Raw genomic sequence first — 14,546 nt, 5'->3', positions numbered from 1 at the left:
TATAATTGGAAAACGACGAAATTTTACAAACAACAAGAATATATATAAATTAAAAACGACAATAAATCTGTTCGATGAAAAAGAAGAGAATAACATGAAACATAACGACAAACTAAAAACAACAAGACAATAGTATGAGTTTTGAAAACGTTAAAATTGAATGTAATTGTCATCATCGTAATCAGTACCAAAAAAACTATATAATCTACAAGTAGTAATACTCAATTTATTTATTTAATTAGCTGTACGTAGTTTACTTTTAATATACAGTTTATAATACATCGTGAAGAGCAACTCGCTTCCTTTCTAGGCAAAAATACCTCTTAAAACTGATAAAGTGTATATTCGATCCATATAAAAGCCTAATAATTATACTAAATTGTATTATATATAATGACCCTTTTCAATATGCTTACAAATCAGAAGTAGTGGTGGCCAAATTTGCTTTTTTGTTTTGTAGTAGTTTCAATTTTCATTATTGAGCAAAAAAAAAAAAAAAACTCCAAACTAATTACTTAATTAAGCCTTTTCTAGTCAAATTTAAGTATATATATACGTACAAGGCAAGCTTAATCTGTATGGTCCCAATTTTATACCATTGATCAGTCAACTCAACATTTATGGTGTGTTAGCTAATACTTGACCCACTATGTGGAATTAATGAGAAATTTAATATTGAATGAGAGACTAATTTTATTTATTTAATACATTTTGATTCAAATGTAATCTGTATATAAAATTGACGGTCTAACTAAAAGCAAGACTGATGGAAATGGAATAATATATTACTAAATATCAACATATACAAACGTCGGCAGAATGTATAATATAGCTTGTTTAGTAATTATAGTTATATATCAAGAAATAAAAATAATTAATAATTTTTCAAACATTTATATATACTGATTTATAATAATATAAACTATATCATATGCTACAGCTTGCATGCATTTGGGGTGTGGAAATTAATAGTGTATGATAGTCATGTTATACCAACTAATTAAAATAATACATTTAATTAATTTGTTGAGAGAGGACAAGCTTACACGTCGTTTTCTTTATATTTGCAAAAAAATAATAAATAGAAAACCAAAATATATTTGTTAATTAATATTTTTATGCATTAGTAGAAATGTGCCCCCAACAAAAAAAAAATTAATGATCAAACATTTTGATTGACCTTCTTATTTAATTTTTGCACTTATTTAGCATTAATGACGCATTATTAGATAGTTTATATATCTCTTAATAAACTAATGGGATAATAATAAAGCAGTAATTAACGTTTAATAAGCTACAATATATAACGAAGTTCAGTGCACATCTTATGTTTAAATTGATAATTAGATGATGATCACTTATAAATAATTTATAGGGATAACATAAATGTTAATTAATTAATTGAATTTACATTTGGATTTCTTTATATTCGGTGTATTATAATATATAAGTCTGATTAGTAGCCAAACAAGATCTACACCTCTAACATTACATTATTAATTAAGTTGGATTTTGGAAGTTTCAAAACCCTAGCTTGCTGATATATTCTTCTACTTCTACACTACTCCTGTAAAGAGATCAATTGCTGTCATTTGAAATTTAGTTTGATCAAAGATTGCTTTTTTAAATCGCTTCTGTTTGCTCCAATCCTTACCAAACGAAAAAGTAGCCCTATATATATATATAAAATGTTTAATAATTGATAGGTCATCATCGTTTCATATAATTATATATATATAAGATACTGTTGTATCAAATCACACAATATATAATTATTGAAAAACACTGTTCAATATTTCTTAATTAATCAAATAATATATATTTATATGCTTGTCTATATGACCCGACCGTTGTAGATGCATATATGCAAAATTTAAGTAGTTTGTGAGACATGTGACCTTATGCTTGATGCCAAAGGGTCATGTCCGATCAATCAAAATCCTAATTAATTCTTTGATAATTATCTGATTCACTACTTAATTAATTGTGACTCCAAAATTAATTATATATAGCTATATTAATTAATGTATGTTGAGTTTTACTAGCTAGGTTTTAGGGTGTATGTTTTATTTCTTTTAGTGTAATAAATTGTAAGTGGACTTCTTTCGCATCATTAACTCAAATCTACATACATATAAACAATTTGGCAAAATAAAATAAAAAATCTCAATACAATAATCTAAAGATTTCGTTGGAGATAAGGGGAATATTAATAGTTTATTAGTATTATTAGTATATATGTACTGATCCAAGATGTTTGAAAATTCAAATTCAACTAGCACATGAAAGAGTCCAGATTACCCAACATGAAGAAGAAGAAGATGAAGACCAAATTTTTTGGCACAGACGCATGTATACATATTAATCAATTTATAATTTAGTAAGTACAGACTGGAATCTCAAGTATACACACATGCAAATGGGTGGTGCCCAAATATTATATGTATAAAAATAAGCATACTTTATTGAAAGAACCATATATATTTACTCTTTTTTTTTTTTAAAAAGTTGAAGTTTAATTACACAATACACATGTGTATATGCATGTATATATAATACATTTTTCTTTTTTGAAGGAAAGTTCTTTGAAGGTTGTATGTTTAGAGGGCTCGGCTCCACACAACTTTAGTAAAGGCATATATATATCTTTAACCAAATAATAAGCCAAACTATGGTTGCTTCTTTTCTAATTATATAGTCATCTTGATTTTAGATCTATAGACAATCTAAAGCATTAATCATTAATAAAAAATAAACTCATTAAAGATCACACTCACATTCATACAGCCCAAAAATGGCATATAATTGGAAAGTAGGATCATTTTTTTCATTTCAAACCCCCAAAAAAAAGGGAATAAAAAGATTACACTGAAGGGATTTTTTCTTTTCAAATTATGCTGTTATTCTCTACAGAAAAGTGTAATGATTCCATCTTTACACGGCTTCATCAGAATTTATTCTTTTTTTAAATAAAAAAACTCAGGATTTAATTATCAAAAAAGAAAAAGAAAAAGCTAACTGCATAGTTAAAGTTTTTTCTCTTATATATATTTGTGTGGCTTGTAAGATGTGTAGAGCTTAAAACACACACATACAGATAAATTAGAAGAATTTGGTAATTATAAATGATAGACAGGTCAGTAAGACCTAAATTTGAATTCAACGAAAACAGGGTCATATCAAGTCAAAAATAAATAATTAACTATCTGACCATTTATACTATGTGTATTCTCAGAAATAAAAACCATAATTATATTACCTTTGTATCATTTTCAATGTTACAAAAATACATACTTAACGCCTTATTGACTTATTTCAAACCAATTAAAAGTATTTCTATATATATGTAGGTACTTATGTAATAATAGTTACAGTTTTATCAATGAAGTTATTGCTCAAAAAAAAATTACAATTTTATTTTCCTTATTATAAACACAAATTTTTTTTTTTTTTTAACACGAAGGGGTCACATGTGTAACATTACTCATACGTTGGCGGCTAGCCATATAGTGGAAAAACAATAAATTTAGTTATTATATAGTCATGCTCATGAGCCATATGACCATATTATAAAATGATTTATATATTTTCATATATAAAAAAAAATTAACGTAACTAATTAGCTACACAAACAACCATTATACCACCACCCTTGTGCTACCTCTGAATTTTTCTCTCCACAAATCTCCATTTTTGTATTTTTTCTCTCTCTCTTCATTATCATCATCTTCTTCTTCTTCCCTCTCTCTCATCAATGAAGCACATTCAAACCAACAACGATCATCATCACTTTCCCTATGGAATCATCAAAAACTACAAGTTCAACACCAAAAAACTGGTTCTCTTATCTTTTGTCTTCCTAGTTATCCTCACCATCGTCCCTGTCTACCACCCTTCCGTTAACTACTCGTCGTTTTTCTTTAGTTCTAGAAATGATGATATGTCGTCGTCGCCGTCGTTGTCTCCGTCGTCGTCCGGTGGTGGCGACGATGAGTCGTCGTCGGAGAGAAATGTTGATATTAGAATACAGTCGTCGTCGACGCACAAGTGCGACATATTTTCCGGGGAATGGGTTCCGAACCCGGAGGCGCCGTACTACACGAACGAGACGTGTTGGGCCATACACGAGCACCAGAACTGCATGAAATACGGGCGACCCGACTCCGAATTCATGAAGTGGAAGTGGAAACCCGACGGGTGTGACTTGCCCGTTTTCAACCCGGCTCAGTTCTTGGAATTGGTCAGAGATAAAACCTTGGCTTTTGTGGGTGACTCTGTGGCTAGAAACCAAATGCAATCTCTCATATGCCTACTTTCAAGGGTAAACTATCTCTCTAATTATCTCACTATATAAATATTCTATGTATATACGTGTATTTTATTTTGTATTCTAGAAAAAAAAATGTGATTATTTCGAGTAGTTATAATCATGAATCATGATGGAAAATTACGTCTTAAGTAATTATCATGAGGTCCTTATCATGAGCTTGTTTTGTTTTGTTTTGCTTTGATTCTTTTTCTAAGTATAGAGTATACATATATGAGAAAGCATTTAGATATATGTGGTGGTAAATATTATTGAAATGACTCATTTTCTACTTATATCTATTTTTTTTACTTGCCCATGATATTTTTTTTTCTAAAATAAAAAATTGTGGTAATAAGATTAGTTGACCAACGCCTTAAATTATTAAAAGGATTAGGTAAAAGAGGCAGAGAGGTATAGAGTGAGAGAGATATTTGTTTAAAATAGTTAGATGGAGATGTACATCTCTAGCCAGTTTTTATCGATAGCATATGGCAATGGAATCTCTTCCCCAATGGGTTCAAATGAGTATGTCTTGTATTAGCACATGATAAAAGTGTAATAAGGCCAAGCCAAGACAACATGTCAGTCACAACTTATATATAAATATATATTTATATATTTTATATATCACGATGCATGAGCCACGTATCATCTTATGCCACGTGGAATATTTAGCCTTAGTTTATTATATATGTGAATATTATCTCATGATATAGTACCTACTACACAAAATGTTAGAAATTTGATAAGTAATGTTAGCCATATAAGAAAAGGAAATGTCTTATGCTTTTTTTTTTTATTAAAGGGAATGGGGATGTGATGTCCATTCTTTCCTTCTTTTTTTCTGTGGTGTGGCCCTGTCTTTCCCTTGTTATTCCATATGTGTCTTTATTAGTATACATTGATTGATAAGACCATATGATATCGATACCTATTAATAATGTAGTTATTCTTTCTACCAAAGTATTAATACTTATGCTGTTTTCTTTTTTAAAAAAGAAGAAGAAGAAAATAATAAGATGTAATATATTGTTATTAGTTAGTCGATGGATTTGACTTTTAAAGTTGATTAATTATTAGGATTCGATCTATATGGGTAGATGGAATATTGTTTTCAAATATGAGAAAAAAGCATTAAGAGTCTTCTTGATCAAGTATACATACAAATTTTTTTTTTTTTTTGGAATATTTATTTATTTAGTTTTAACTTTTGAGTTGAAAAAGAAACACAGTAGCTTAACTTTTGTCCCTAATTAAAAAATTACTTTTACAGTCTTGGAAGGATCGATATTGTCTAATGTACTGAAAAGTATATATGGATAATAGCTCTCTCTATTTCCAGCTGGAAAGGAATCAAAAATCGAAAACCATACACGCAAAGATAGCATAATTAAATTATTTTTGTCCCATTGTCTTTGGACATTCCAACAAATTTTTCATAAAGCTCAATTTTAAAAAAATAAATTTTATAGATTAATCTTTTCTTTTTGGGGATGGAAAATACAGACATATTCATTATAGCTTATTTGGTTCAAACTAAACATGGTGATTAAACGTTGCAACTCCTACATATTTTTTTTTCCAGGTTGAATATCCAATTGACGAGTCATACACCAAAGATGAACAATTCAAAAGATGGAAGTACACAACGTACAACTTCACCCTAGCCACATTCTGGACCCCACATTTGGTAAAAGGCCGAGAATCAGACCCAAACGGCCCAACGAAAACGGGCCTGTTCAGTCTCTACTTGGACGAGTTCGACGAGGAATGGACGACCAAAGTGGAGGAATTCGACTACATCATACTCTCAGGGGGGCATTGGTTTTTCAGGCCGATGGTCTTCTACGAGAACCATAAGATAGTCGGCTGCCACTACTGCCAGCTAGAAAATGTGACCGATTTGGGTATGTACTATGGCTATAGGAAAGCCATGAGGACAGCTTTGAAAGCCATTAATGGCTTAAAAAACTACAAGGGTGTTACTTACCTTAGGACTTTTGCACCGTCCCATTTCGAGGGTGGGTTATGGAACGAAGGAGGGAACTGTTTCAGAACGACGCCGTTTAGGAGTAACGAGACCCTTTTGGAGGGCCCAAATATGGAGTTTTATATGACCCAAGTGGAGGAGTTTAGGAATGCTGAGAGGGACGGCAGGAGAAGAGGCTTGAAGTTTAGGTTGCTCGATACTACTCAAGCCATGTTGTTGAGGCCAGATGGTCACCCTAGTAGATTTGGTCATTGGCCCAATGAGAATGTGACTTTGTATAATGATTGCGTGCATTGGTGTTTGCCTGGTCCCATTGACACGTGGAATGATTTCTTGCTCGAGATGATCAAGACTGAACGGTTGAGATCTGCCGAGGAGAGCCTTCAGTTTTCTGACAGAAAATTGCTAGTGAGATAGATGTTTTTTTTTCTTTCTTTCTATCTTTTTGTGTATTTATGAAAGTTTTTTTTCTTCTCAATTATTGTTTACTTTTTCTGATTATCACTTAATAAGATATGTGATTAAGGTTTGAGATTGATGCATGCGTGTAATTAAAAGATATCTGTAATGGAAAAGAGAAGGAGTTGATGTTATATGAGCAGAAAAAAATAAGTATATTCGACCAATATTACTGTCATACCGGGAAGGAAGAAGACGCCAGCAATCGACTTTATTGTGGGTAAAGATGAGAATTAAATTAACAAGCAAATTAAAAAAAAAAACACTAATTAATGGGCTGAAATAGTTATTTTAAATTATTTGCAAAAGTCATATTTAAAAGAAGAAGAAAAAATACATAACATCAACTTAACGTATAGTTACCCAACAACGGATAATTGCAAAAATGATTGATCTTAGATTTGGCAAAATACACATTTTTGTTTTCTCCTTATTTTCTTCTCTTTGTATCAAACATATTACATCCAAGGTCACTATCTAAAATGCGGGAGGGAGACTTTCCGTGGAAAGAGAAAACACGGGGAGGAAGCCTCTAGGAGAACTAGAGTTACAAAGGGAGAAAAAAAAATTCTCCCAATTTTGACCCGTAACAAATTTGGCACAAATATATCATGATGTATATTTGGAATAGCATCAATTTATTTATTTTTAATTACTCTTATGTCATTTTAAATGTTTTATTAATACTTTGAGTAACTTAAATGTAAATGAATATTTTTTATATAATTAGATTTTTAAATAATAATAAAATTAGAAGGATTTTTTTTTATATTTTAATAAATATTAAATGAATCTTAATAAAATATTCATATTTGTATGAACTTTTACAATTTTGTAGAAGAGAATAATTGTAAAAGTTATACCAAATATATCAACTATTAACTTTTTGTGTCAAATATACCATAATATGTAAATCTCTTATTGGAGATGATCTTATACCATAGAAGTAAGATTATGTCGATCAAGAAGGTTGTGGGTGTGGAGGAGGCTCGGGGTGGCTGAGGTGGCATCGTTGGGAGGTAGTATGGGAACCTCAATACCTTTATGGGGGAAAAATTGTTACTCTACTATTATCATCAATTAATTTTAAAAATTTAACCACAATCCTAATCCCTGTGGCTTTTCGCTCATATTCTAATATGTAGAGAGCAATATTGTGAGATCAAGAGAGAAAATGAAGGATTGGGAAAGAAAAAGACTCTTGGGTTTATTATCAAGGAGAATTAACAAAGACACATGTCGATAGCGTGTCTTATAAAACACTGAAAATACCTAAAAAAATAATAGGCAGTCGAAAAGTTTTGTGCCTCTTCCCAATAACATTTAGCGACAAAATATTTTGTTGTCATTGCTACATATTTTTTTTAAGAGTAAAATCATTATCAACATAATCATTGATTTCAAAATTAAAATCAATAGTCAAGATTTCAAAACAATATGCTAAATTCAAACCCAGGCTTTAGCTAGATCTTATATGTTTTTATTACGTTAATAATTATGGTCGCGTTTGAAAAGTGAGATTAGTTTTGATAGAATTAGATCATTTTTACAATATGATTTTGTTATCAAATTAGAGAGCAAGATATTGAAAAAAATTAATTTAACAACCCTAAATATCCCCTACTTTAGGATAACTTAATCCCAATGAAAAATTTAAGATAATTTTATCTTATCCTATCCAATTCTCATTTTATGTATTTTTATGATAAGAAAAAAAGAATTACCACTTTACATCTAACATATTTTCTTCTATTTTATTGATAACAAATCATGGACTATTCCTTATTTATTTATTTTTAATCCATTCTAATCATATCCAATTCAACTACCGATTATATAAATTGTAAGCCTCTTTTTATTTCATTAACTAAAATTCTATACATAAACAATTTGCCAAAATGTATGTATATTTTTAATACAATCTAAAGATTTTGGTTGGAAATCATAAGGGGAATAGCGATCCAAAATGTTTGAGAATTGAGATTCAACAAAGCACATGAAAGAGACCACATTACCAAACATCAAAATTTAAATTGTAAAAGAAGGAGATGAAGACGGAATTTTTTGGCATGCGCCCATAAATCTATTATTAATCAATTTATTAGTTAGCAAGTACAGACTGGAATCACGTATGCTCCACATGCAAATAGGTAGTGTGCCCCAAAATATTATATGTATAAATTAATATATTTACTCTTATTATTTTTAAAAGTTGAAGTTACTAATTTTTTTTTATATATAAAAGTTGATGTATAAATATTTATATGTATATATAGGTTATATAATTTTGGATTGTTTGTTTTGAAAAATAATTTTTTGGACCAATATTTTATAAATTAATTAAAATAGTCTCCTAAATTTGATTATGGTAAAAAAAATATTTCTTAAGCTTTATTTATAGGTTTAACAACTTAGAAAATAATGCTTGGATCTCTAATGAGCATTGATTTTTACATAATTATACCAAAAATATTTCACTGATGAGGACTATTTTGATCAAATTTATTAAATACGAAATTCAAATATATTTTTCATAATAGAAGATCCAAAATGCATGAACAGTGAGTTATAAAAAGTATTATCCTATATATATAATTTTTTAAAAAGTAAAAGGATGTTTAATTAGCTGTCTCTGCTCCACACAACTTTAGTAAAGGTGTATATATCTTTCATCAAACCACAAGTGAAACTATTTGCTTTTTTTTCCTTCTAATTATTTAGATGATCATCATCTTGATTTTAGATCTCTATAGAGACGATTTAAAAAACTAATCATTAAAAAAAGAAACTCTCCAAAACTCTCACACAAGCCGCAAAATGGCATATTGGAAATGGAAATTAGCATTTTTTTTTCTTTTCCAATAAAACAAGGGAATAAAAAATTACAATAATAATAATAAAGAAATTCTTTTCTTCTTTTCAAATTATGCTTATGCTCTATAGGAAAAGTGTAATGATTCCATCTTTATTTAACCACTAAATACAAAATTTATTCCCTAAAAAAACACTCAGGTTTCAAATCAAATAATATAATTAATAAAAAAAACTAGCAAACTACAGAATTAAAATATTTTTATATAAATTTATGTGGCTTGTAATTTGTAGAGCGTAAATTTCTAGAAGAACTTGGTGACTATATAAGATAGGTCAGTAAGACCTAATTATTAATTGAATGTTTGCTTGGTCTAATGGTACTTAGCTGCTCTAGCAGATATATAAATATATATATATATATATCGTATCAGTTAAAGTTGATTAACTAACGAATTGACCTTCTATACTATGTGTACAAATAAGTCATAATTATTACGTTTGTATTATTGAAATATATAATACATTCAATAATGCGAAATTAATAATTAATGCATAATTAAGTCATATGCCAAACTAAAAACAAAAAAAGTTTTGCTATATATGTTTGGGTACTTACTAATAATAACAATTTTATTAATTAAAGATGAAGAGGGTCACATGTGCAACGTTACTCCATAATCGTCCAGAACGTTTTGGCGTCTACCATATAGGAAAAGCAAAACAATATATATTATAAAATTATTTATATATTTTCCATTTATAAAAATAAAATAAAAATTAATGTACGTAGCTAGTTAAAACTACTACTTACAACCATTACCACCATCCTTGTGCTACCTCCTTTGAATTTTATTCTCCACACATCTCCATTTTTGTTTTTGTTTTTTTTTTTCTCCTCTCTCTCTCTCTTCTTCTTCTTCTCTCTCATCACTCATCAATGAAGCACAATCAAGCTAACAACGATCATCATCATCATCAGTTTCTCTATAGAATCATCATCAAAAACTACAAGTCTAGTAGTACCAAAAGAGTGGTTCTCTTAGCAGTACTAATCTTCCTAGTTATCCTCACCACCGTCCCAATCTACCACCCTTCTATAAACTACTCGTCGTTTTTCTTTACTACTAGTACTGACAATAGTTCGTCGTCGTCGTTAGTGCCCGGTGACGATGATTGGGATATTAAAATACAGTCGTCGTCGACACACAAGTGTGACATATTTTCCGGGGAATGGGTTCCGAATCCAGAGGCGCCGTACTACACGAACGAGACTTGTTGGGCCATACACGAGCACCAGAACTGCATGAAATACGGGCGACCCGACTCCGAATTCATGAAGTGGAAGTGGAAACCCGACGGGTGTAGCTTGCCCGTTTTCAACCCGGCTCAGTTCTTGGAGTTGGTTAGAGATAAATCCTTGGCTTTTGTGGGTGACTCTGTGGCTAGAAACCAAATGCAATCTCTCATATGCCTACTTTCAAGGGTAATTAATTAAACTCTCTCACTAATTAACTCATTTTAATTCTATATATATAATAGTTTTCTTCTCTTCTTGTTTTTTTGGACAAAATATGTGGTAGTTTTCAGTATCTTATTATGTATAAGATGTTAGCAATTTGATAAGTATTATTAGCTAGTTAGCCATAAAAGAAAGGAAATTTCCTATACTTTTTTTTTTTAAAAAAAATATTAAAGGGAATAGGGACGTGATGATGTCCATTCTTACTCTCTTTTTTTCTTCTGTGGTGTGGCCCAGTCTTTATTAGTATGTATGTATTTTGATTGATTAGACCGTATGAAATTGATCGATACCTATTAGTAATGTATTTAATATTTCTACTATAAAGTACTATTTATTCTATTTTGTTCTTATTTTTTAATTGAAAAACTCTCTATTACTGTGTAATGTACTTTGCACATACATATCACTATATATAAATTGTTATTAGTTAGTCGATGGATTTAGCTTTTAAAGTTGATTATTTATTATTAGTATGGTTAGATGGAATCTCGTTTTCAAATATGATGAGAAAAAAAAAATGAGAGTCTTCTTGATCAAGTATATCTAGGTACACAATTTTTTTTTTTTTTTTGCATTTTGTTTAAAATATATACATATTCAGTTTTAACTTTAGGGGTAAAAATAACACTGTTGCATAACTTTTGTCCCTAAATAATAAATTATTTTTACGTCTTGGAAGGATCGATAGATGTTGTGTAGTGAAGTGCACGGATAATAGCTCTCTCTATTTCCAGCTGGAAAGGAATCAAAATCGAAAACCATACACACAAGAAAGCATATAATTAAACTATTTTTGTCACATTGTCTTAGGACATTCCCAACAAAATTTCATAAAGTCTTTTTGGTTTACATGCTTAATTTTTATATAATAATAAATAAGATTAATTTTTTTCAATTTGGTGATTAATATAACATTGTAAATTACTACATTTTTCAGGTTGAATATCCATATGACGTGTCATACACTTCAAACGAACAATACAAACGGTGGAAGTACACAACGTACAACTTCACCCTAGCCACATTTTGGACCCCTCATTTGGTAAAAGCCCAAAAAACAGACCCAACTAAGTCAGGCTTGTTCAATCTTTACATGGACGAATTGGACGAGGCATGGACGACCCAAGCCGAGGAGTTCGACTACATCATACTCTCAGGGGGCCAATGGTTTTTCACGCCCATGGTCTTCTACGAGAACCATAAGATAGTCGGCTGCCACTACTGCCAACTACAAAATGTGACCAATTTGGGTATGTACTATGGCTATAGGAGAGCCTTGAGGACAGCTTTGAAGGCCATCAATGGCTTAAAAAACTACAAGGGTGTCACTTACCTTAGGACTTTTGCACCAGCCCATTTCGAAGGTGGGTTGTGGAACGAAGGAGGCAATTGTGTCAGAACGGTGCCGTTTAAGAGCAATGAAACCCTCCTCGAGGGTCCCAGTATGGAGCTTTATATGATCCAAGTGGAGGAGTTTAGGAATGCTGAGAGAGAAGGCAGAAAAAGAGGGTTGAAGTTTAGGTTGCTCGATACTACTCAAGCCATGTTGTTGAGGCCAGATGGTCACCCTAGTAGATTTGGTCATTGGCCCAATGAGAATGTGACTCTGTATAATGATTGTGTGCATTGGTGTTTGCCTGGTCCCATTGACACGTGGAATGATTTCTTGCTTGAGATGATCAAGACTGAACGGTTGAGATCTGCCGAGGAGAGCCTTCGATTTTCTGATAGAAAATTGCTAGTGAAATAGATTGAGTTTTTTTTTCTTTCTTTTTTGTGTATTTATGATTTTTTTTCTTCAATCATTGTACTTACTTCGTCTGATTATTGCTTAATAAAATATGTGATTACGATTTGAGATCAATGCATGCATATAATTATTAAAATATATCCTATATTGGAGAAAAGAGGGAAGGTTCTGGTATAGATTAGTAGCTAGATTATGTCAATAAAATAAGAATTTATTTTTGACCAATATTTCAATCATATATGCGGGAAAGGAAGAAGACGCCAGCAATTCACTTTATTGTGAATTTGTGAACATGAATGAGAATTAGATTATCTAGCTAATAATAAAAACGAAAAAAAGTAATATGGGTTGAAATAGTTATTTTAGATTATTTGCAAAAAGTCTTATTTTTTTCAAAAAATAATAATTCACCTAATAACACTCAACGGATAGTTGCCCAACAAGTGGGAATGTTATTGAATAATGCATTTTAAAAATTTGAGCTCAGATTTTGCAAAATACTAATTTTCTTTCCCTCCTTGTATCAAATATCTTATATCTAAGGTTACTATCTAAGAATTGACAATTATATGTATTTATATATATATATGTTTTGTTCTTTGACTTTGCTCTTCTATCATTTTGTTTTCTTATATACTTATTGATAAGTATATAATTTTTATTCAACCTATGTATGAAATTGAATAAAGAAGCACTTTTTTTTAGAGATTATACAAAGCGGAAAGAAAATTATATATTGTTTACAATCTTTTATTATTTAGCATATTACATTTGTTTAAAAAAAAAACAAAACAAAGAGTTATAAACGTATAACGAAATAACAAAATTACAAAAGCTAACAAATAAAAATATGTAGGCAAGTAAAAAATAAATAAATAAACAAATGAACACAATATGCACAAAAGCTCACATTTACTCTAACTTTGAGCTTACTGAAAAAATCCCTCCGCTTATGTATACATTTTTTTTTTTCAATTTTAAAGTGATTTATTCACATAAAAAAACTCTAACTTACAAAGTAAGATTTTTTTTTCCAATTGTATATTAATTCACCCCAACATCGAAATCACATTTGTTAATTGTGAAAGGGAAATTTGAGTTTTTATGCTTTGAGGGGTACTAAGTAAAAAAAATGTTAGGCATTTAAATCATTTAAAAAAAATGCTAGTTTTTCTCATAATTTTTCTCATCCACTTCTTCTTTTCTCTTCCATCTCTCTCCCTTAACCCATTCCTCTCAACTCTCTCTCTAGAAAAAAAATTAATGTGTAAGGTAAAATATAAGAGAACTCAATGTAATGACAAATATTCATCTTTTAAAACACTCAAATATTGCATTTTGAACAGATTTGTGTATGATTTTTGGGTTTTTTTGCGATTTTTAAAAATTTTGAAACTTTGAAATCTGCAGAAAATCGACGTGGTTCGATGGTGCTCGATGTTAGCTCGATGGGGCCTTCAAAATCAAGTTTTTCATGCAAAAATTGATGTTGCTCGATGGTGGTTCGATGGTGCTCGATGCGATTCTTGCAAAATACATAATTTTTCACTCGGGTGTCCGTTTGAGGTGATTTTTTTATTTTGGGTATTTTTTTCAAGATATATACGTTTGAGATGTGTATATACACATTTGAGAAATGTAAATCTTGAAAAAAAAATGCAAAATGCAAAACATACCTTACGTTCAAGATATCTCACTACAA

At 30.2% G+C, this 14,546-nt stretch overlaps 2 protein-coding genes across 2 annotated transcripts; both read left to right on the top strand.

Moving 5' to 3' along the window:
* The first annotated feature begins 3,465 nt into the window (after positions 1 to 3,465).
* On the top strand, positions 3,466 to 6,837 carry LOC133817786 (protein trichome birefringence-like 19). The gene is made up of 2 exons (XM_062250384.1): positions 3,466 to 4,321; positions 5,895 to 6,837. The coding sequence occupies exons 1-2, from the start codon at positions 3,755 to 3,757 to the stop codon at positions 6,714 to 6,716; spliced, it is 1,389 nt and encodes a 462-aa protein (XP_062106368.1). The 5' UTR covers positions 3,466 to 3,754; the 3' UTR covers positions 6,717 to 6,837.
* A 3,549-nt stretch (positions 6,838 to 10,386) lies between these two features.
* LOC133817787 (protein trichome birefringence-like 19) lies at positions 10,387 to 12,958 on the top strand. The gene is made up of 2 exons (XM_062250385.1): positions 10,387 to 11,055; positions 12,032 to 12,958. Exons 1-2 carry the CDS (start codon positions 10,510 to 10,512, stop codon positions 12,842 to 12,844), a joined length of 1,359 nt encoding a protein of 452 aa, XP_062106369.1. The 5' UTR covers positions 10,387 to 10,509; the 3' UTR covers positions 12,845 to 12,958.
* The last annotated feature ends 1,588 nt before the right edge of the window (positions 12,959 to 14,546 follow it).

This window comes from Humulus lupulus, chromosome 2, assembly GCF_963169125.1.
Source record: "Humulus lupulus chromosome 2, drHumLupu1.1, whole genome shotgun sequence".
Lineage (NCBI taxonomy): Eukaryota > Viridiplantae > Streptophyta > Magnoliopsida > Rosales > Cannabaceae > Humulus > Humulus lupulus.
The sequence above is the reverse complement of the archived record's forward strand: the minus strand, read 5'-3'. Positions and strand labels throughout refer to the sequence as shown.

Bases quoted from the DNA above. Each gene is read 5' to 3' on its own strand.
- LOC133817786 (XM_062250384.1), top strand. From the start codon at position 3,755: ATGAAGCACATTCAAACCAACAACGATCATCATCACTTTCCCTATGGA. The intron at 4,322-5,894 runs GTAAACTATCTC...TTTTTTTTCCAG, and splicing joins TCATATGCCTACTTTCAAGG to GTTGAATATCCAATTGACGA.
- LOC133817787 (XM_062250385.1), top strand. From the start codon at position 10,510: ATGAAGCACAATCAAGCTAACAACGATCATCATCATCATCAGTTTCTC. The intron at 11,056-12,031 runs GTAATTAATTAA...TACATTTTTCAG, and splicing joins TCATATGCCTACTTTCAAGG to GTTGAATATCCATATGACGT.